Here is a 24,257-nt window from a genome sequence, read left to right as displayed (position 1 = left end):
AAGGCGCCATCCCAACCGTCTTAAGGACTCTGGATTCGTGTAGAGTTTGCTCCTTAGCCTTTTCTTCTCCTGAAGATGTCCCACAAGGCAGCAGAGGTTTAGGATCAGAGTTTTTCTTCTCCTAGATGGGCTGTCTTCCCAGGTTGATGAGCCCCATCTGCCCCTCACTTCCCTCTACAGCACATGCTGTACAGAGCCAGTGCGGTGTAGTGGTTAAGAGCGGTGGACTCATAATCTGGTGAACCGGGTTCGCTTCCCCGCTCCTCCACATGCAGCTGCTGGGTGACTTTGTGCTAGTCACACATCTCTGAAGTTTCTCAGCCTCACTCACCTCACAGAGTGTTTGTTGTGGGGAAGGAAGGGAAAAGGAAGTTGTTAGCCGCTTTGAGATTCCTTAGGGTAGTGATAAAGCAGGATATCAAATCCAAACTCTTCTTCTTCTTCTTCATGCAGAAACTGCTATTGGACCACTATTGGTCTTGTCTGCTCAATTTGCCAGAGGCTGTCTTAGCAAGCAGGGGAAGTCCCTAATTCACAGAGGGTTTGAGGGCCATTGGCTACCCTCCCTTGCTTTAGCCAGCCAGTCAAAGCCATTCCCAGGGTGTGGCCACTGTCGCATGCTGACAGCTTCTAGGAGCCACAGGTGAGAGCTGAGTGCAGGCTGGGAACCAAAGGTGGACAAACTACCCCAGAAGGAGCACGGTGTGTCCCCACCCCTCCCCTAACACCCCCCCACCCTTTGCCTGGGCCCACTGTAAAGTGGTGTCAGAAAACATACTGTTCTGGTGTGCTGTTTTTGGAGCTCAATCTTTCTTGGAGCATTGTTCCAGAGTGTTGGCTGACATGGGAAAACAAGCCACTTGGCAGCTGTGCGATAATCCTGTGCAAATACTAGATACAATGGGTCTTTTGCAGGTGGCGGCAGCAGCTGACATTAGTCGCCAAACGGGTCAGGGCTTGGTGGAGGGGGCAGCGTGGAGAGTCTTCCTCCCTAATGGGCCTCTTATGGTCTCCAAGGTAGTGACATCCAGCTGTGTAGGGACCAGCCATTCACACAGGATTGACAAAGTAAGGCATCATATGAGGAAAGGAAAGCTCACTCAGGAAGCTGTCCTTCAGTTGGCACAGAATGACTAAGGCCAGATTTACTCATGAAATACGATGCAGACACTGACTCCAGAAAGGCGTTGGTACTGACCTTTAAAGCCCTAAACGGCTTCAGCCCAGTATACCTGAAGGAGTGTCTCCACCCCCATCATTCAGTCCAGACACTGAGGTCCAGCTCTGAGGGCCTTCTGGAGGTTCCCTCCCTACGAGAAGTGAGTTTACAGGGAACCAGGCAGAGGGCCTTCTCAGTAGTGGCACCCACCCTGTGGAACGTCCTCCCATCAGATGTCAAGGAAATAAACAACTGTCTAACTTTTAGAAGACATCTGAAGACAGCCCTGTTTAGGGAAGTTTTTAATGTTTGATGTTTTATTGTGTTTTTAATATTCTTTTGGGAGTCGTCCAGAGTGGCTGGGGAAACCCAGCCAGATGGGCGGGGAATAAATAATAAAGTATTATAATTAAAGGTGCTAATAATGGCACCTGCCTGCTGTGTAGATAGCATTAGCATGTCGTCTCTACCTTAGACCAGAAAGAAGAAGCCCACTTTAGAGAGGGACCTCAGGTGGTCCAGCTCATGGGATGTGCAGTCACTGGTTGTTAGAAAACATTCTCCGCAATGTCTCTTCAAATGGGTGAAAGCATTTCTCTGTGGGAAAAGTGTCTGTGTGGATGAGCTTTCTCAGTCCTCCTTGCTTCTTTTGCCCCAGGAAGGTGGGCTTCACAGAGATCGTTCTGGGATTGGGGAGATGATGGCTGGTTGTTGGGTAGGATTACTCTTTCACCATCTACAAATATAAAGAAAAAAGAAAACATACAACCACAAAGGGCCCCAAAGGATTCCCCACCAAACCACAGGACAGAATGGATTTTAGAGGCTCAGCTTGTTTTGCGGACTGTGGCATGATAACTGGTCAGCAGTGGGGAGAAATCTCCAATCCTGAGAATCTCTTTGATCAAGACTTGGCTGTTTGGTGCCCAGCTGTCCTTCCAGCTAAGTCTGCTGCCCTCCCCAGAGCATCTCCTTGACTCTTGGTCCTTGGGTGGTGCCTCTTAAGAGACCTACCCTCGCTTTCCTTTTAAATGCTCCATTAAGCTTTGCACCTCTTTAAATTTTAATAGCAGTCAAATGGCAGTCCTTACGCACATCAGAGCCATCATGGAAACTCTCCCCTGAGCCTGCTGTCAGCATGAAAGGAAACCTATGTCATAGCCCTGAAAAGTAAGCGCTGGTTTCCACAGTAACGGCAAGTCTCCGGGCTGCAAGGGAGCAGGTGTCCAGGAAGAACCAGGGACGACTCTTGTCTCCAAGGCTAAGCAGCTGGGGATGAGCTACCATTCCACAGCCTTTCTGCATCTGTGCTTTATGTGTGACCTTAGCTCTTGCTCCATATCTCACTTGGTCATCATTGTGTATTCCTTTAGTGCTCTATTATATGTATTTATGAGTCATGTTTTCCACTCAAGAGAGGGCTCGCAGCGATGCACAAATAAACATGGTAGCCTTAAAATTAAAATATAGATTCCCACCCCAAATGAGAAGCCTGACTTCTCAAAAAGCCAAGTGTATAAAGCTGGGTGCATATGGCATCATCTTTCAGCCACAAACCAGTCTGGAAGGTGTATGGCTGGTCAGGCAGTAACTGATTCTGGTTGGGTGGGTGGAAGGGAAGGGTGCCGTGTTTGGGGAAAGCCTGAGAAATTTTCTTGCCACTTTGAGAAGCAGGTTGCCAGACAAGATGGAAGCCACCTAGAGTGGATGGGGAAACCCAGTCAGATGGACAGGGTACAAAATAATAATAATAATAATAATAATAATAATAATAATAATAATAATAATAATAGAAGATCTGATTCAGTAGAGCTCTTAGGATTCCTTACAGTGGGTGAAGTGAGATGGATCCTTCCTGGGGATTTTGGCTGAAAAGACTGTATTCTTACTGGCTAACCTTCTTCTCTTTCTCTCTCTCTTTTAAATATAATTTTTATTAATTTTTCTGTTTTATAATTTAGAATACTCATTTAAACATCCTTAAAATATTCAGTGACTTCTCTTCTTCTCTTTCCATGGTTCATTTTACATATCATAAATCCCTGCGTATTTTACATAAACATAAACTAAACCATTCACTATTCCATTATTACATCCATCAAAACTTATTTGCACTGTCAAATTTATCTTAATGCTGCCAACATTTTCAAGTGTACACAATCTTCCCCCATACATTCAATAAATGTTTCCCAATCTTCTCTAAACGTATGTTCTTCTTGTTCTCTTATTCCATTAAGTCTGCAAGCTGTACATATTCTGTCAACTTAAGTTGCCACTTTCCTTTGGTTGGGACCTCGTTCGCTTTCCATTTTGGGGCTAACGAAACATGGACCGCAGTAGTGGCATGTACATAAATAACCTTCTTCTCTTTCTCTAAGGACACAGCCGGCCAAGAGCGATACCGGACGATAACAACAGCCTATTACAGGGGAGCCATGGGCTTCTTACTCATGTATGATATTTCCAACCAGGAGTCTTTCAGTGCTGTACAAGACTGGTAAGGAATGCTGCACAGAATTCTAGGATGAGACTGGGATCTATGTCTTCCTATTTCCCAGGATGTGGATTTCCAACCTTACCTGTGTGCCTTTAAAGCAGAAAAGGGTGTGTGCTCAGGTAGAGGTGTAGCAGGGTGTGCCTGAGGTCCTTTCTCTCAGGATGGCCAGTGGATTCTCTACTTTTGTATCGAGAGAACTTTATTCAAATGCTACGCAACCCGCTTGGTCTTCTGCTTGCCTACACCCAGTTCCCAGGAAATGAATGGGACAGGCCTTTATGGAAGTGCCCAGTACCAAAGCCCCTTCTCCAGTGGGCCAAAGGCACCATAGCTCAGTGGTGAGACGCATCCTTTGCACCCAAAGGTCTCCAGTTCAGGATATTGGATAACAGAGCTGGGGAAGACCTTTCCCTGTTTGAGACTCCAAAGAGACACTGACCGCCTGAGTAGACACCACTGAACTAGGTGGACCAATGGTGCGACTTGGTTATAAGGCAGCTTCTTATGTAGGATATATATGCTATACAAATGTCCCCTTGCTGTCGGATAAGGTTCTGGCATGTATGGCAAAGTCCTTGAAACCTGTAAAGACCTGGCATGCCTTGAAGTCCTATTGTGCTATGGAGCAAAGCATTGGGTTACCCTCTTCCAGGGTTCCAACCCGCAGGTTCCTCGAACTTATTCCCTTTTTGTGGATGGCTTTTTAATAATAATAATAATAATAAATTTTATTTATACCCCACCCTTCCCTGTTCAAAAACCGGGCTCAGGGCGACAAATTTAAAACACTTAATTGTAAAAGCAGCATAAAATACAATATAAAAACATGAATAACAATAAAATTCAAAAATCTATTTAGGGGAAATAAGCATTAGATAATCCCCAGGGCTAGCTGGCTGAATTGGTCCTACTTGGGCCAGCGAGGAGGCCAGAGGAGAATTAGCTGTGGGGTCTCAGAGCGGGTGATCTGCATAAAAGGAGTAGGGGGAGGGAAGAAAAGGGAAATAAAAGATCAGGCTGAATTCAAATTAAAGACCAGGCGGAATAGCTCTGTCTTACAGGCCTGACGGAAGGAGGTTAAATCCTGAAGGGACCAAGCTCATGGGACAGAGCATTCCACCGGGTCGGAGCCATCACTGAAAAGGCCCTGGCCTGGTGGAGGAGACTTCCTTAGGGCCTGGGACCTCTAAACTATGGTTATTCATGGACCTTAAGGTCCTCTGCAGGGCAGACCAGGAGAGGCAGTCTCGTAAATGCGAGGGAAATGAGTTGCAGGCAGTGCTTTTTAGAGGCTGCTGGGGCAGGTCTGCATGGGGATTTCTCCGCAGCTTGAACTGCATGAAATCCTCATGGCACCAGAGCCATCCCCTCTGCAGATCCCGGCTAATCCTCCAAGCCGACTAAGAGACTTGTTGGGTTGGACTGCGGGTTAAAAGTTGCAGCAACCCACAATCACTCACTGCTACTCTCACTTCTGGCTTGATAACCAAAGCCCCAAAAGCTCTTGCACAGACACACCCAGGAGGAGTTGCAAGCCTGTTCAGGTTTTGTTGCGTTGACAGAGATCTTTCGGGCATCAGCTGCTTAGCTGCAAGCCCATCTCGGTTTCACGTCTGAGTTCTGCCTTGAGTTTATCCACCTGAATAATTATTGTATCCCTCAAAGCATTCAAGAGTGGTGTCTGTACATATGATGCCCAGAACCGATGAAGAGGACTCTGGTCCCTGAAAGCTTGATACCACAATAAGCCTGTTAGCCCTTACTGTTCCACAAAGCTCTTGGCTGTGTTTGTTGCGCCAGACCAGGATAGCTAAACACCCCTGTTACATTTCCAAACAGAGAAACCACATGAGCTCTTGCCTGTTTATCCCCATTCGTTCTTAAACAAACAGTGTGTGGCAAATGATGTGTCTGTCTACATTCCACATGCTGAAGAGTTCATTTAGCCTTCTTTGGTTGGCGCATTTGACAATGCAGTATGCTACCTGGAAGCTTCTTTTGAATTATTTTCTTTTTTTATGCTTTATTAACCGTAATTGCATCCGTACGTCAAAGACATTTTATAATCTGTAAATCAAACTTATCAAAATAAAAATCCCAACAAATATACAGTGGTACCTCGGGTTACATACGCTTCAGGTTACATACGCTTCAGGTTACAGACTCCGCTAACCCAGAAATAGTACCTCGGGTTAAGAACTTTGCTTCAGGATGAGAACAGAAATTGCGCAGTGGCGGCGCGGCGGCAGCGGGAGGCCCCATTAGCTAAAGTGCTGCTTCAGGTTAAGAACAGTTTCAGGCTAAGAACGGACCTCCGGAACAAATTAAGTACTTAACCCGAGGTACCACTGTATATATAAGTCTTCCTAGTATAAATTTAGTACATTAATTTGACTTCCCATCCTTCTCAACATCTTTTCACTCTAATAAACCCTATTATCTAAACTTATCAACCTTATTCATAATAAAATAACAATATACATCTATGTAAATGTATCTATTTTAACCCATTTAACCTTTGTTTACGGAGATTATTCCTGGAACACAGGAAGCTTCTTGTAGGGGAGACCAGATAGCCTTCACCCTTGGGTCAGTGGCCACAGCAAGAAGCTAGTCATGCTTCTTCCATGATCCCTGTGGTCAGGGATTGTGTGACTTGGCAAGAGCAGTGTGGGTGGCTGACAGCAGGGATCAGAAAAGCTGAGAACATTCTGTGTACATGCTGATGGCTCATTCTGATCTTGTCCATACTCATACAACCCTCGGTTCTGTGGTTTCTGTAGGCCAAGGATGGGGAATCTGTGCTGGCTGGGTCTGATGGGAGCAGGACACAAACAATATCTGGAGGACTGCAGATTCCCCATCCCTGCTGTAGGCACTGAAACTGGAATCCCATTCTTTTTAGCCCAAATCACTATTGTTTTGCACAAGATTGAGGTAGTGAAGGGCAGCGGTGCTGCTGTGTGATTTTAGAGTTGGATGGTTTCATTTACAGTGGTACCTCGGGTTAAGTACTTAATTCGTTCTGGAGGTCCGTTCTTAACCTGAAACTGTTCTTAACCTGAAGCACCACTTTAGCTAATGCGGCCTCTTGCTGCCGCCACGCCGCCGCTGCACGGTTTCTGTTCTCATCCTGAAGCAAAGTTCTTAACCCGAGGTACTATTTCTGGGTTAGCGGAGTGTGTAACCTGAAGCATATGTAACCCGTGGTACCACTGTATTTATTTCATAAAATTCAGAGTGGCTGGGGAAACCAGCCATAAATAAATTATTATTATTAGTAGTAGTAGTAGTAGTAGTCTTATTAGTCTTATTAGTCTTATTAGTCTTATTATATTTATTTAGATACCACTTGACCATAAAGAAACAAACTCAAAGCGTTTGCCAAAAAAATAATTACAAGATCAAAAAGTCCCTTTCTCCTAAATGCCTTCTCTGTCCCTCTCACAGGGCAACTCAGATCAAGACTTACTCATGGGACAATGCGCAAGTGATTCTAGTTGGGAACAAGTGTGACCTGGAGGATGACCGAGTGATACCCACTGAGGACGGCAAGAGGCTGGCGGATGAGCTAGGTGTGTCCTGACCTCTCTCCTATCTACACAGCTCCAGATTAGATCGGACCCCTCCCTCAACACCCCACCCCTCAAAGCATTTTGTCACGCAGCACATAGTGAACCCCTCGCACAGGAGGCAGGGATGGCCAACAACTTGGAACAGCTTAAAGAGATGGTTAAGCAAATTAATGGAAGCTAAGACCAGATGCAGAGCTAGCTGCTCTGGCACCCAGAGCGGCGCGAATGCTGTTCACCAGGGGCGGGGCTAGCTGCCTGCGGAAGTGGGGTGAGCGTCCTGGGGGGTGGGGCAGCGATGTCCCTGTCAGGTGTTCCGCCTACATTCGGGTAGCACTCTTCCTCCTTGAGAGCCAGTGTGGTGTAGTGGTTAAGAGCGGTAGAGTTGTAATCTGGGGAACCGGGTTCGCGTCTCCGCTCCTCCACATGCAGCTGCTGGGTGACCTTGGTCTAGTCACACTTCTCTGAAGTCTCTCAGCCTCACTCACCTCACAGAGTGTTTGTTGTGGGGGAGGAAGGGAAAGGAGATTGTGAGCCGCTTTGAGACTCCTTTGGGTAGTGATAAAGCGGGATATCAAATCCAAACTCTTCTTCTTCCCTCCTGGTCGCTCATTCAGGAGCTTCAAAAGCTTTCTTCTGCCCGAACATCACAGCCAACAGACATCGGCACACTTAGGGATCCGCAGAGTCTTCGCAGCTTGCGTGGCAGAACCCTAGCAACTCTGCATTTTGGCTAATCTACTTTATTTACATATAAACACACACGGAACACTGCAACATGGCTTCCTCTGTCTCTAGCATCAGGCAGCAAAGAGGAAAAGAACAAAGGACAACAGTCCCACTTCACGGAACGCAGTAACACAAACATCCTGTCTCCGTCACTTCCCACTCTGTGGAGCCAAAACATATACCGTCATGTGAAAGACAACAATATGAGGTTTGGAACTTAACTGGTTAAGAAGTTCCCATGATGCCTCAACATTCTGACGTCAGCTTTTAGAAGCTGGGAGGAGCTGGGAGGAGTTTCGTTCTGTTCCCCTCTGGTCTTTGAGGGAGAAAGACGTAGTCTGTAATGGCTGCAAGGAGCCCAGGAGATCCCTGGGGGAATGTCGGAATAAAGAGCTGAAATGGACAAACCTGGACTCTGTATGTGTTTGTCAAAGGACGTGACAGTTTCACACCGCTGTGTCTATCTCTGCTAAGGCGTGACTGGAGCGACTGAAGAGCTGCGGGAGACGGAGCAGAGTCTCGCAGGGAAGTGTGCCGGGCAGCCATAAATAGCTAATTGAGGTTCGCAAATCAATTAGCGGGGGTCGCGCCAGATCAATAAATCAATTTCGCCACAGGTTATGGGTACTAATCACCGCTTGTAAAACTGTCACTGGAAGTGCCGGAATGCGTTTGAAGTTGGCGATCTGAGAAACGGAAGCTGGCCGGAGGTCGGAGGCTGCTTTCAGTGAGTCTCGCCTGATGTCGAGGATTTTGCCTGGTGTTAAGAGGCAAGGAGAGCTGCGGAGCTGAAGGCAGCAAGGAATCGCTTCTCCACGGGTGCCAGAGGAGCTTGTGAACTGTAAGTACAGCTTGGGGCCCCTTGGGAGAACGGAAGAGGATGGCAGGCTGCCAGGTCTTGGAGGACATTCCATGCTCACTTTAAGAAGTTGGGCAACCTGGCTGCTGATCTGAAGTCTACTGTTCTGGGTGCCAGGAAGCCAGAGGCCGTTTGGCTAGTGCTCCAGGGAGTTTGTGAGGCTGGAGGCGGACAGCAAGGGCCGGGAGATGGCTGCTTCAGAACAGGAAGGCAAGATGGCGCTGACCACCTTCGTGAGAGCCGGTGCACAGCTGCGAAGGGCTGTGGGCCCCAGAGGGGGGGCGAAGGGACTTTTGGCACTGTTGCTGTTGCTGCCAGGTTTGCAGAGTCTAAAAGGGCTGTCTGGGAGTGTGCTGTGAAGCTTCAGCAAAAGGCCAGAGCCCTGGAGAAGGAATACAAAAGCCTAGAGACGGCTGGAGCCCCTGTCCCTGATGCTTTAGCCACAAGGAGTGCTGCTGAGCAGGGTTGGGGGCGGACTTTTCCAAAGGCACGTTTAAAAAGTTTTCCACTGTACGTGCTGGAATGAAGTGGAGGTTCAGAGGGGGCGGAGCTGGCAAGGAGTGCTTTTCCGGAAGAAGGAGGAGGAGGCCAGCTGGGAGGTGCCCAAGGCAGTGTTTTTCCACTGGAGTTCAACATCTGCGTGAGGAGCTTGGAGAGAGGCAAGCTGCTGGGAGCCCTTTATCTACCACTGGGGGTGCAGGAAAGCGTCCTGGGAGCCCTGGGAGCAGTGGGGGGGGGGCGGTGAGCAGTAAAAGCACAGAAAAGCCTCTTTTTCCAAAGGCTGCCAAGAGATGTTTGCGTCGAAAGTCGAGGCCTGGGAAACAGGACACAGCTACAGGCTTCAAGGCCAGCCATCTGCTGCAGAGGGAGATACGTGCTGCAGAGTTGTCTGGGAACTCTGAGATAAGTCCAGTCTTCAGAGCAACGCAGGATGTTGCGGTTTCGGATGCTGCCAAGGACAGAGGCAGCGGGACGTTTGTTGCTTCTATGGCAACTGTGAAGAACAACTCCAGCCAGGACACGGTGACACGCTGGGTGTTTTTGGATTCTACTATCAGGCAGTACCTGATAGGCAAACCTGCTGGCAAAATGCGGAACTGCAGGGCTGTTTCAACAGGATTGACTGTTATGTTCGCAGACGGAGCACAAAAAATCAGTCTGTGGTGTGGCTAACGTGTTTTTCTCTCCTTTACAGGAGGAGCAAGAGGTCTACGTTGTGCCAGGACTGAATAGTTGTCGGTTATCTGTATCTGCTCTAATGAAGCAGGGGTTCAAAAATGTGCTTTGAAAATGACACCTGTTCCATTTTCAGAGGGGGGCGACAACTGATCAAGGATTGGGTTGCGGAGGTGGAACTAAGGTTTTCCACCAAGGTGCAAGGGTTCAAGAGCGACCGAGGGTCACAGTTTACTGGGTCTGCTCTGGAGGAATTTTTCAAGGAAAAGGGAATACGTCACCAGGTGACGGGTGCAAAGTCTTCTCAAGGAAGAAGGGAGGCTGTGGCTGAATCCGGTGACGGGGATCAGGTCCAGAATCAGGGTTCAAAACCCGGTGATGGGGACCAAGTCCAGGGTCAGGGTTCAGGGCAGGTTTGGGCATCTCCAAGGGTTGTGAATGGAGTGTCCAGGTGTGAGGCTTCATCTCCGGTAATGGAGAAAGCTCACGGAAGGGTTGTCAAGTCAGAGGGGGAAGAGTCTGACGGAGAAGACACAACTGCTGGCCTTAAAGGGTCAGTAGGGTATCAGGTCGCAGGTGCGTGGAAAAGTGTCGCACAGTGTGATTCTGGGAATGTTGAAGGGGTTCAACGGGTGCCTGGGAAAGATGCCGGGAAGGGGCACAAGGCAAAGGTAAAGGTGTTGAACTCAAAAAGGTCTTGTCAGAATTTTCGGCAAGAGGGGGTATGAGGTTTGGAACTTAACTGGTTAAGAAGTTCCCATGATGCCTCAACATTCTGACGTCAGCTTTTAGAAGCTGGGAGGAGCTGGGAGGAGTTTCGTTCTGTTCCCCTCTGGTCTTTGAGGGAGAAAGACGTAGTCTGTAATGGCTGCAAGGAGCCCAGGAGATCCCTGGGGGAATGTCGGAATAAAGAGCTGAAATGGACAAACCTGGACTCTGTATGTGTTTGTCAAAGGACGTGACAGTTTCACACCGCTGTGTCTATCTCTGCTAAGGCGTGACTGGAGCGACTGAAGAGCTGCGGGAGACGGAGCAGAGTCTCGCAGGGAAGTGTGCCGGGCAGCCATAAATAGCTAATTGAGGTTCGCAAATCAATTAGCGGGGGTCGCGCCAGATCAATAAATCAATTTCGCCACAAACAATCCCATGACTGCAACCACGGAGCAGGAATTCTAACAGTCCCCCCCCCCATCAGGGATGACACCCGGGGCCAACCGCCCACCCTTCCTCCGCCAGTGGCTAAGGCTACTAGCCATACTTCTGAAAACCATTTGTTGGAAACTGCAGGAAGGAAGAGTTTTGATGCTCGCAGGTCCTGCCTTCAGGTTTCCCGCAGGCGTTTGGTTGGCCACTGTGAGAACAGGATGCCGGATTAGATGGGCCATGGGCCTGATCCCGCAGGGCTCTTACTTTCTGTGCTCCTCTGGCCCCCTCTTCTTCTTTTTTACAAAATGCTTTCCCCCCCCCCCCCTGCAGGTTTTGAATTCTTTGAGGCCAGCGCGAAGGACAACATCAACGTCAAGCAAGTCTTTGAGCGCTTGGTGGACATAATCTGCGAGAAGATGAACGAGAGCCTGGACGCCAGCCCTGGCATGACCAGCAACAACCACAAGAACACTGCCCTGAATGAGACCCCTCCTGCACAGTCCAGCAGCTGCTCTTGCTAGAAAGGACTGTGCCCACCCCTTGGACCCTGTAGCAATTCATTGTCGTACGTAGAGAGGAAGACTCAGCAGCTGTGCACCTCTTCACCTGACCTTTGGTTGGCTGATCTGCCCTGTTTGCCTCTGGCTGTACCTGTTTTGCCTCTGACAGCATGTGCCAGCTGCCCAGTCCCCCTCTGCCCACCCCCCCTCCCCATCCCATAGCATGATTGGCATTTTCTAGCAAAGGAGCATGATTGCCTGTTCTCTCTGCCCTTCTCTCTCTCTCTCTGAGACTCACACACTCCCTCCCTCCAGTATTCAACCTATCTTTGCATCCCGGGAGATGCTGACCCACCTCCAGAACAGTGGAGAACTTCCCCCAACTTCTTTTCAAGTCTCCAGCCAAACTCCAACCGTTTACATACATTACCAGCCAATCCTGCCTGTATCGCTGAAGAGATTGGGAGGCCAGTTCTCTTTTTGCCAACTTCAGCCTTTTGCCAACTTCTCCGCTATTTAATAAAAATAAACCCAGTGGCAGTTTGATGACGGGTATCCTCATTCCCTGAGCTTTTAAGGGAGGGAGAAATACAACTCGAAGGGCTGTCACAGTGGGGTGGTGGAGGGGCCTGCTCCTTTTATTTTATTTTGGCTTTTCCAGAATTTCAATACATACATGCATATTCTACATATTTCCCTTCATCTGTTCCCTTTAGACTTCCCATTCCACACTTCCCGTTTTTCCACTTTATGCTGCATATCCTCAGACAAGAAATAACCACCATTATTTTTCTAGTTACAGATAGGTAGCCGTGTTGGTCTGCCATAGTCAAAACAAAACAAAATTCCTTCCAGTAGCACCTTAAAGACCAACTAAGTTAGTTCTTGGTATGAGCTTTCGTGTGCATGCACACTTCTTCAGATACACTGAAACAGAAGTTGCCAGATCCTTCTATATAGTGAGAAGGTGGTATATAGTGAGAAGGTGAGAAGGTAATACCCCTCCCCACCTTCTCACTATATAGAAGGATCTGGCAACTTCTGTTTCAGTGTATCTGAAGAAGTGTGCATGCACACGAAAGCTCATACCAAGAACTAACTTAGTTGGTCTTTAAGGTGCTACTGGAAGGAATTTTTTTTGTTTTCATTATTTTTCTATTTATTAACCTAGTTGGAGCGGCCTGTTCCTTTCAGGGTGGTTCATAGTGGAACGGATGATTGATTGATTGATTGATTTTACCAAAAATCAAAACACAAAACGTGAAAACAAACAGTGAAAATATTGGGCATCCATAATCAATAATAACATATTCAAATCAACCATATGTACAATTCTATATACCTTAACACTCCTCCCTCCACAAGGTTTATTTAACTTTTAACATTTTAATTGCCCCATTTTAATTGCTGCTTGGATAAAAGACAAACAAACCTGTTTTTATCCCCACCTGTGGGTACACACAAGGAATAAGATACGTCATTGAAATTCTTCTCACTATTGATCCAGAGTAGATTCCAATGTATAGTTAACAGACTAAAAACTTACACACAATGCAAGATTCCCAAAAAATAGACCAGAGGCAATTGTATTTCATCCAGCAGAGCTTTACTGCTACTGAAGGCAAATGAGCATATTGGTCACAAATCCAGTACATTTTCCATAAGAAAGCCAGTTGCAGCAGACTTAACTTAAACTTACAATAAATCATAATAAGACTAAACATTAACACTATCTATGGGCAGAACACCACACCAGAAGGAAAAGAGATAGAAAGAGAAAGTGAAACCCAGGCTCCTTGACAGAAAGAGACAAGAGAACCAGTTTAAGCCAGCTGTACTCAGCTTCTCTGAGGGAATAACCCAAACATCAGGAACCTTCTGCTTGTTTCTTTCACATAGAAGCTTCCAGAAGAATTAAGTAGAATAGGAAAGATCTCTACACACCAGATCAAAGAACTTTCTGCACTAACAAATGCAAACTGACAAGATATTGGCAGGGCGGGTGAGGGGGAGGCAGTTTGACCTTGTGCTCCTTGTTCCCCTGCATCCTTCCAAATTTAATGTATGCAGGAGACATCTTCAAGCCTTGCTGATTTCTCAGTGCTGGCTTGCTATGGAGGCATTCCTTTTCCTTTTCCAAGGAACATAAAGGTAAAGGGACCCCTGACCATTAGGTCCAGTCGTGGCCGACTCGGGTTACGGAGCTCATCTCGCTTTATTGGCTGAGGGAGCCAGTGTACAGCTTCTGGGTCATGTGGCCAGCATGACTAAGCCGCTTCTGGCGAACCAAAGCAGCACACGGAAACGCCGTTTACCTTCCTGCTTCCTATTTATCTACTTGCGCTCTGACATGCTTTGGAACTGCTAGGTTGGCAGGAGCAGGGACTGAGCAACAGGAGCTCACCCCGTTGTGGGGATTCAAACTGCCGACCTTCTGATTGGCAAGTCCTAGGCTCTGTGGTTTAACTCACAGCGCCACCCGTGTTCCCTCTGATTATTATTATGATACATTTATTTATATCCTGCCTTTTTCCCTGGCAGGGGCTTAAGGCAGCTTAGAAACAGGACGGCCCCAGCCCTTTCATTGAAAGTACCGTATTTTTCGCCCTATAGGAAGCACTTTTCCTCCTCCAAAAATGAATGGGAAATATGTGAGCGTCCTATGGGGCGAATGCAGGCTTTCGCTGAAGCCTGGAGAGCGAGAGGCATCGGTGCGCACCGACCCCTCTCGCTCTCCAGGCTTCAGGAAGCTATCCGCAAGCCTGGGGAGCCCACGGGAGTTCCTGCCGGGCTCCCTAAGCTTGCAGATAGCCGCTTGCAGCCCGAAGCCTGGGGCGCACTGAGCCCCGGGCTTCGGGCAGATATCTGCACGCCTGGGGAGCCCACGGGAGTTCCCGCCGGGCTCCCAAGGCTTGCGGATAGCAGCCTGTTCTGGGGGCTGGGGTCAGGGGAAGCTCGGGATTCCCCCGCCCCAGCCCCGTGCCTGGGGGGGGGGGAATAAAAAAATTATTTCCCGCCCCAAAAAATTAGGTGCGCCCTATGGGCCGGTGCGCCCTGTAGGGCGAAAAATACGGTAGTTCCCCAAAGCCTGTTGGAACAAGAAGGTCTTCCTTCATCTGTTGGTGGAAGGACAACTTCTTTAGGGAGGGAGTACCAGAATCTAGAAGCAGCCACCACCAAGAAGGCTCTCGCCTGCATCCCCACCGAGGGTCGTGGGACCAAGAGAAGGGCCTCCCTTGAAGATCTCAGCACCCAGGCAGGTTTGTATGAGGGAATACCATCTTTCTGATAGTCTAGCCCAGGGGTCAGCAACCTTTTTCAGCCATGGGGCGGTCCACCATCCCTCAGACCATGTCATGGGCTGGACTATATTTTTTTGGGGGGGATGAACGAATTCCTTTGCCCCACAAATAATCTAGAGATGCATTTTAAATAAAAGTACACATTCTTCTCATGTAAGAACACGCTGATTCACGGAGCGTCCATGGACTGGATTGAGAAGGTGAATGGGCCGCATCCGGCCCCCAGGCCTTAGGTTGCCTACCCCTGGTCTAGCCCTAAGCTGTATCGGGCAGCAAGGGATTCTGTGGACTAGAGGGAGACAGAAACCTCGCCCACTGCATAAGGGCTGGTGCCTATTGGTGAACTGGGGGGTGGAATACAGGGAGAAGGAGAGTAGAAAGCATCAGAGCCAAATAATGTAAATTGTTTCTGCATCCTTCTTCCTGCTGACTTCTACAAGGACTGTTGCAATGCGTCCAAGGGAACGGGGGCAATTGGCAGACCCCCCAGCTGGCTCCAGCCCACTGGCCAGCAGCCAGTCAAAGTCCTGTCCTCAGTTCTGCATCAAAACTGACTCAGAGCTTCAGAAGCTGAGCACACAAGCCAGCAGAGATAACAAACTCTTTGCGATGGAAGGATAGACAGAGAGATATGTAAGGCATATTTACAAGCAGTTTATTCAGCATAGATCAGGACAAAGAAAACATGTCTGCTCTCCTTCATGTCCAAGAGCAAGAAAGAGCATTAGGCAAAAGCTAAACACGAAATGGAAGTTCCCAGCAAGCTGTGCTGGAAAGTAAACAGACATGTGACATACAACAGCTCCACACATCTGTTTAGGTGGAACGGAACATCAATATCCTAACAAGGATAGCAAAAGAGAAGGAAGCTAATGGACTGTACCACCCCATGGTAAGGAAGAGGGCAGGCAGGTGGGGACTGGAGGAGAGGCAGTGCCCCATTGGCTCTATCAGACCAGCCTGCGCTGCTAAAGGACCTTGGTGTGAGGATGGTCACACAAAAGGTGAGCTTCCGGGATCTACTGGGGATGGAGAAGGTAACCGAGGAAGCCACATTTCTAAAGCAGGACAGATCAAATGCTACTAAAAAATGGTTTCAAATACAATTTCTGTAGGTTTATCATCACAGTCCCCTTCCTGGGCAAAGCAGTCAGACCCAGGAGGGAGCCAAAGAGGAAACAGACATGGGTCAATCTCTGTAAGGAGCCCTGTCAAGAAGACGGGCATTTAGGATTCCTTCTATTCTTTCTTGGCGTTCTTCAGAAGTTCAAAAGAGCTAACCCTGCAAGTTTGTTATCAATAAAGCTGGTTTGGTATAGGTTTCCCCATGAATTTATGTAGCAGAGAGCCAAACCCAACATGACTGAGGACCCTGTTTTTCAACTGTGTGCACAATTTCTTCATCCCCTCTGATCAGATAAGCTGTATATGTCCCTCCTAGTTATTTGCTTCTGCTTTCACCTCCCTCCAGAAAACAAAGGAAGACTGTCTGGGCTCACAGCAGTGACAGGAGTTTCAAATCAGCTTATTACGTGTATGAGGATGTCTGCTAGAAACTTCTCGTCAGCTCAAATACAGGATTTCTACTAAGTAGCCAAACAAGTTTTAAGTCTATCTCACCCCGCACACCCCTCTCCGTGTGTGTGTGTGTGTGTGTGTGTGTGTGTGACAGAGAGAGAGAGAGAAAGAGAGAGAGAAGATAAAAGACATATTCACTCTTCTTAAGCACAGTAAATTGATTGTCAACCAGCCAGGATCAACACTCAGGAAGGAATCATGTGAGGTGTTGGTGCACAAGGTTACTGATGATGGCCCACAGGTAATAGAAAGGGCAAGCAAGTGCTCATTTTGGGAATGTAGTTAATCTAGCCACTGATAAACTGTGCCTACAGGTTCCAGATTTTGTGAGCTGAAGAGCTCTTGTGGTTTTTTTAAAAGGTTTTGCTGCAAAAGTCAGCCCTCTGCTGTCAGAGACACACTAAAGGTGCCTACAGACATTTTTAAAAGAGTCACATGGCCTTTTCGCCAATGAGGCGATCACTCCAGAATGCAAAAAACTGACAAATAAGCAGATCAAACAATCATTTCATCAGTTAGACAGTATCCACACTTATCTTTTGTCCGGCCCTTTCCAGGCAAAGGTCTGCACTTTAAAGCTCTGTGCCCAAGTGCTGGTTTTGTTTGTTTCTGGTTTTTGCCCTATAGCTTTGACTGTGAAAACCCACTCTTTAAAGCTGAATTGGAGAGAATGGCAATCTGCAGAAAACCCAAATTGCTATTTGTTGTGCTTCAGCTTTAAAGAGCAGGTTTTCACGGGGAAAGCTATGGAGCAAAAGAAAGAAAAAGCACTTGGACACAGAACCTGGAAAGAGTAAGGCAAAAGGTAAGTGTAGATAAGCCCTCTCCTCACCCCAGGCCACCTGTCCTGAAGAATGCTGAAGAAGCTCTCTTGAAACGTTCTAATACATGGGGAGGAGGCTACCAGTGTTATGCCCCTTACCTGCACATTAATTTTGTATGGAATGAACACCTAGAATCATTACATCCCAAAGTGGGGTCCACAGCGAGTACAGTGGTACCTCGGGTTACATCCACTTCAGGTTACAGACTCCACTAACCCAGAAATAGTACCTCGGATTAAGAACTTTGCTTCAGGATGAGAACAGAAATCGTGTTTTGGCGGCACGGCAGCAGCAGGAGGCCACATTAGCTAAAGTGGTGCTTCAGGTTAAGAACAGTTTCAGGTTAAGAACGGACCTCCAGAACGAATTAAGTACTTAACCCGAGGTACCACTGTATAAGCCTTCACCTTCAGATGAAGCTGATCTAATGAGCACCATTTGACATTATTTACTGACTTTTTGCAAGATATCCATGCTGTCCAGCTTCTTCTGGAAACTTTTCATTTGAATAACTAAGGATAGATGCTTACAATATTTGTAGGGCAGGGATGGGGAACCTGCAGCTCACCAGATGTTTCTACAACTTGCATAAGCCCTGATCATTGGCCATGCTGACCAGGACTCATGGGAGTTGCAATCTAACAACATCTGGAAGGTCACAAGTTTGCCATCCCTGTCATTGGACCTTAAGTGGCAGGTCAAAAACCCCATCTGGCCAATCAGGCGCTGTGAAGGATTTGCTTAATTTATGCAGTCCCCTCCCCCATTTGTTTTGAGTGGAGGACCCAAACCACACATCACTTAAAGGGCTCGGTGGAGAAGCAGGGCTGAGTGCCTCCTACTCTTCTGTGCAATTTCCAAACAGGGACTAAGGAGTTTGAAAATAGGGGATGTTGTTCCATTAGTGCTACAACCTGCACACATTCAAATATCTTTGTGCCAAACACAGATTTTTAGAGTTAATCATCTTCAGTCATAATTGTATTTTTGTTAATCAAGAGCTGAAATGAGTGAAATACAGGGTGACTTTCTCATCAGGTTTTGTTATGTGAATTCTACAGTGTGCATCAAGGCCACACATCATGTTTTGGAAACCCTTTAAAAAAAACACCAGGCCGAGTCAGATGACCTTGATCTAGGAATGTACTGAAGGTCTCGCCATGCCAAGAACAACACACGGCCCCAAATCACTCCAAAGGCAGCTAATGTTCATAACTCCACATTAACAAAGTGATTGTGTAAGGTCTGGAGACACAACGGCTGGTTGGGTTGACTAAAGGACGCTTTATATTTATCGACTGAATTATGGATCAGCCACCTTTCTACATTAAAACTTCCTTTAAAAAAACGAGCTGCAGAAATGAATAATAGCTCATTAAACTTTAAAGCTAAAAATATAGCATAATGAATAACCAATCAACTAATAATAGCAACAATAAAGGCATTTGCAGCAGCTGGCACGGAACCAAAGTTTGTAAAACATATGTGATCGGAGAAAGCACTTTAGCTGTCAATGGAAGCCTCCTAGATATTGCCAGGTGGAAGTACCCTGCAGTTATTGCACTGCTTTAACACTGTAAATTAGATGACTCGAGACAAGGCCACAGACATACATTAATGTATTGTAACAAACCAGCCCGATCTCCGAGCAGTGCAAGATTCCAGGAGTCCAGGCGCTTACCCAGGGTTTGTGTTTGCTTTGGAAATGAGGCACAACGGATGCTGTGGTGACTTTATGATAGATGGTTTATTTCAGGGGTCCTCAAACTTTTTCAGCAGGGGGCCGGTTCACTGTCCCTCGGACTTGGTGGGGGGCCGGACTATATTTTGAAAAGAAAAAAAATGAACGAGGGACGATGAGCGGCGCGTGAAAGGGCTCTGGAGAGGGGCTGCTTTAAAGGACGGCTGCTCGAGGGGGGGGGGCGCTCAGCCAACCGTGGCTCCTGTGTCCTGCGAGCAGCATGGGCTGGCGATGGAGGGACGAAAGGGCTCTGGAGAGGGGCTGGCACCAACAAAGCCCAGCCCCCTTCCTCCTCTAGGCAGGGCAGGGAGAAGCCAGGAGGAGGGAGGGAGGAGGCGCCACCACTGCCGTGTGAGGGACAAGGAGGGAGAGGGAAAGAACGTGCACGCTGGCGATCCATACTGTGTTGGTCCCAGGGGGAATAAGGTACTATTACCGTAGCCCAAGATCAGTCCAGAGTCTCTAGCAGGGTAGACGATCACTAGATGAGACGCGAGGTCCGAGACAGGGAGCCGGGCGGGGTAACAGGAACGATGGTAGGGCAGAAGCAGGAAGCCAGGCGAGGAACAGGAACACTGGTAGGGCAGAAGCAGGAGTCCAGGCGAGGAACAGGAACACTGGTAGGGCAGAAGCAGGAATCCAGGCGAGGAACAGGAACACCGGAGAGTCAGAAACAGGAAGCCGGGCGAGGAACAGGCACACTGGGAGTGCCGAACAAGGACTGGGTAAAACAGGTACTCCACAACGACGTTGCTCCCGCAACCTGGGACCGGGCTGCCTGACCTTTATCTTCTTCTAAGGCCGGGGGCGGTCCCGGCCCCCAGAAGCCCCGCCTCTCTTGGCCTTAAGGCGAGCACTCCTCCTGGGAGACACCAGTTCCCTTCGCCTCTCTGCCCTAAGCCTCTGCAGATCAGGAGAGGCCGAAGGGTTACTGGGCCCCGGGGGAGGCTCACCTGTAGCCACTGAGTCTTCCAGCACCTCTGGGGCCAGAATGGTTTCACCTGGTGCCTGCTCTTGAGTTTCCTCAGCATCTAGGCCTTGCCCCAGTTCAGCCGGCCCTGGAGGCGGGGACTCCTGTGCCGGCTGGGATTCCTCCGGATCGCTCTCAGACTCGGAGTCCCAGGCCATCACACATGCACTGGCGATCCACGTGGTGATTCCCGGACCATCTGCGGGCCGGATTTAGAAGGCAATTGAGCCTGATCCAGCCCGTGAGCCTTAGTTTGCCGACCCATGGTTTATTTACTTATATATACAACTTGAGCCTAGATGGAGAATCCCAACATTGCACCCTGAGGGTGCTTTGCTTCTCGCATAGGTGCAGCAGGCTTGGATCTGCCAACAGAGAAATCAGTCATGCTGTCTGTGTCTTCGTTACGGCCTGTCTCAGCCAGCGCACGTGGTGTTCCAGCCCCTTTCTCCATCTTGCAAAACTAGCACTTCCTCCCCTGTTCTTCCTGATGGCTCCTCTGCCTGGCAATTTCTGCCAGCCAATTTCCTGGATATGGAAAAAGTGGTTTAAACTCCTGCACCTACTGGACCTAAGGATGCAGGGGTCAGCAAACTTTTTCAGCAGGGGGCTGGCCCACTGTCCCTCAGACCTTGTGGGGGGCTGGACTATATTTGTAGGGGGGAAATGAACGAATTCCTATGCCCCACAAATAATCCAGAGATGCATTTTAAATAAAAATACACATTCTACTCATGTAAAAACACAATGGTTCCCGGACAGTGTGCGGGCCAGATTTAGATGGTGATTGGGCCGGATCCGGCCCCCGGGGCCTTAGTTTGCCTACCCATGATTTAGGGGGTTGCTCAAATTCTAACTCTTTACTGAATCCTGAAATTTTTAGGGGAGTCTTGCCCCCCACAAACTTATAAGAGTATATATAGCAGGAGACAAAGGTATTCAGGGCTCCGGCCATTTCTCAGAGCAACCAGGACTCAGAATCAATCTCAAGAGCTGACTGGGAGTCAGTGCAAACCATTTGTTTTCTGCAGCCCCCACTGGCCACCAGCATTTTGCACTAGCTGAAACTTCTGCCTGCACTGTCTTCAAGGACAGCCCCACATAAAGTACATTGTAGTAGTCCAGTTAGCTTACGACTGCACGGGTAACTGGAGCCAAACCCAATTATAAAAGTAAACAATGAGTGCTGACTACCAAATCAGCCCATTTTATGTGATTGTGTGGAGGCTGCTAGTAGCCAAGGTATGTGGAGAAATAAAGGGAAGCGGTGGACTAAGATATCCCTTTTTTAGATAATTAAGGATGAATCAGGTTAATCACAGCCCTGGGCCCAGTTTGAAGGCTTAAAAGGACGTGTGCTATAATTATTCAAGCTGAGAGATAGATCTAAGTGCTTTATTTCAACTAACTGTGGCTAAAGCTGTTCCCTGCAGGTGGAAACATTAACCAAAGATCCATTTTTTAATGTTGGCTTTTGATTTTATCTTGGCCTTCTGCTGTTGCATTGTTTTATTATTACATTCAGTGCTTTTTTCTGGGGGTACACAGGGGTACACATACCCCTAAACATTTTGTGAATCTAAGTTTGGCCACATTGAGGGGCCGCATTTCAATATGAGTAGTCATACCTCGAGTTACAGACCCTTCAGGTTGCGCGTTTTCGGGTTGTGCACAGCGCCGAACCCGGAAGTACCGGAATGGGTTACTTTCGGGTTTCGGCGCTCGCACTCATGCAGAAGCACTAAATTGCACTTTGAACATGCGCAGAAGCACCAAATCGCAACCTGCGCATGTGTAGACGCTGTGCTGCGGCTTGCAAACATGCCTCCCACGCGGATCATGTTCACAAGTGCTCCACAAGTGTCCACTGTACCCCTAAACATTTTTTTAAGAAAAAAAAAGCATTGATTACATTTGTATTATTGTGATTTAATTTAATTCTGCTTTGGAAATCAATACGATTGAACATCAGGCTAAAAATATAGCCTAAATGAATACAATTAATATATTAAACTGAACAGGGGCCAATAAGGCTCTTCTGGGTGCTTTGTTTCATACTAACCAAATATCAGGTCTGATGACATCAGACATCTCTGTTGATGAACAGGAAGTGCACCTTTCTTTTTTACTACAGGTGTTTGTCTTTTCATTAAATATACATCATAAAAGCTTGGGCTGCACAGAAGCAAAGCTTTATTTGCTCAGTGGAAACACAGCTGTTCTGCAAGTGCATTCACAGTGTTCTTGTCAGACAAATCATATTCGCCAAGACTGAACTCAGTGAAAACCACTTCGCAATCATCCCTAGGGCCTTTCTTCAACCAAAAAAATTGTACTTTTTCTTTAAAAATTAGACAAATCTATGCTTAACTGAATAAATGTTATATGCAGTGTTTCAGAAGAAGGAAAAAATAAAGACAGGCTGCCTGAGGCCTGGAGAGATGGGCAGGATCAGGGGAGGGGAAGTCTGTCAATTTAAGGCTTATTCAGTATCTCCTCTTTCCAAATTTCTAGTTTGCCTAGTTTCTCTATTAAGTTGTGTGAGGGGGGGAAGTGTGCTAGTATTCCTGTGCACTTCCATGCACATTTCCCCTAAAATAACATGCTCTTAGTGCTGCTTTCACATATGTATAATTTGTATTCACACTTTCCCACAATATACAATTCTTTTCTGTGTGGTTTTTTTTTTTTTTTTGCTCGGAGAACTGCACTGCAAAATCAGAAGTATGACTTTCAAACATTATAACAATACCAAATTATAATACAATTGCTGATACCAGTTGTTCATATACCGAATTATATAATTTACCGTAGATGGCCTCCCATGTGCTAGAATTGATGGTTTGATGATTTTCTATTTGGGTTGGCAAAATGGTGGAGAGATGGGATGTACCAATAAGAAGATAAATAAGCAGTTTTGTTGTTGTTTAGTCATATCCTACTCTTCGTGACCCCCTGGACCAGAGCACGCCAGGCCCTCCTGTCTTCCACTGCCTCCCGCAGTTTGGTCAAACTCATGCTGGTAGCTTCGAGAACACTGTCCAACCATCTCGTCCTCTGTCGTCCCCTTCTCCTTGTGCCCTCCATCTTTCCCAACATCAGGGTCTTTTCCAGCAAGTCTTCTCTTCCAATTAAATTCCAAGTCCCTTTAGCATTATTCAGTTCACTCCGTAAATAATAAAGGATGGGGAAGAGTCAGCTCTAAGTTTCCATCATAAACCTTTTGCAAAATAGAGTCTCCCTCACTTTTTCCTTTTTTTTTACACACACAGTTCTGTTTAATGTTCCATATTTATAAACCAGTTTCATCCCTCCTCATTTGTACATATATAATTTGAACTAACATTCAAGGGAGGTTTGCCGAATAATAAATGTAGAGAATGGAGGCGGTTGGAGGATGTTTGGTGGCTAACAGATTGAGGTTGAATTCTGACAAGACAGAAGTACTGTTTTGGGGGGACAGGGTGGGTGTGGGGGATTCCCTGGTCCCTGGTATGCAGCCTGGGAGTCATTTTGGACTCACAGCTGTCCATGGAGGCGCAGGTCAATTCTGTGGCAGCTGTCTACCAGCTCCATCTGGTATGCAGGCTGAGACCCTACCTGCCTGTGGACTGTTTCGCCAGAGTGGTGCATGCTCTGGTTATCTCCCATATGGACTACTGGAATGCGCTCTACGTGGGGCTACCTTTGAAGGTGACTCAGAAACTACAAGTAATCCAGAATACGGCAGCTAGACTGGTGGCTGGGAGTGGCCACTGAGACCATATAATGCTGGTCTTGAAAGACTACATTGGTTCCCAGTACGTTTCTGAGCACAATTCAGAGTGTTGGTGCTGATCTTTAAAGCCCTAAATGGCCTCACCCCAGTATACCTGAAGGAGCGTCTCCACCCCAATCATTCAACCAGCACACTGAGATCCAGCTCTGAGGGCCTTCTGGCGGTTCCCTCACTTCAAGAAGTGAGGTTACAGGGAACCAGGCAGAGGGCCTTCTCAGTCGTGGCGCCCACCCTGTGAAACACCCTCCCATCAGATGTCAAGGAAATAAACAACTATCTGACTTTTAGAAGACATCTAAAGGCAGCTCTGTTTAGGGAAGTTTTTAATGGCTGATGTTTTAATGTATTTTTCATCTTTTGTTGGAAGCCGCACAGAGTGGCTAGGGGAACCCAGCCAAATGGGCGGGGTATAAATAATAAATTATT

The 24,257-nt window shown here is 47.5% G+C and overlaps 1 protein-coding gene across 2 annotated transcripts in view; it reads left to right on the top strand.

Moving 5' to 3' along the window:
* RAB3D (RAB3D, member RAS oncogene family) overlaps nucleotides 1–12,184 on the top strand; it is a 36,135-nt gene extending 23,951 nt beyond the window's left edge. For both annotated transcript variants that reach the window (XM_028712483.2, XM_028712484.2), the window contains exons 3-5: nucleotides 3,538–3,656; nucleotides 7,107–7,231; nucleotides 11,469–12,184. In XM_028712483.2, coding sequence (XP_028568316.2) covers nucleotides 3,538–3,656; nucleotides 7,107–7,231; nucleotides 11,469–11,659 — 435 coding nt within the window. In that variant the 3' untranslated portion in view covers nucleotides 11,660–12,184. The remainder of the gene's footprint in view (nucleotides 1–3,537; nucleotides 3,657–7,106; nucleotides 7,232–11,468) is intronic.
* The last annotated feature ends 12,073 nt before the right edge of the window (nucleotides 12,185–24,257 follow it).

The sequence above is a fragment of the Podarcis muralis genome, chromosome 17 (assembly GCF_964188315.1).
Source record: "Podarcis muralis chromosome 17, rPodMur119.hap1.1, whole genome shotgun sequence".
Taxonomy (NCBI): Eukaryota; Metazoa; Chordata; class Lepidosauria; order Squamata; family Lacertidae; genus Podarcis; species Podarcis muralis.
The sequence above is the reverse complement of the archived record's forward strand: the minus strand, read 5'-3'. Positions and strand labels throughout refer to the sequence as shown.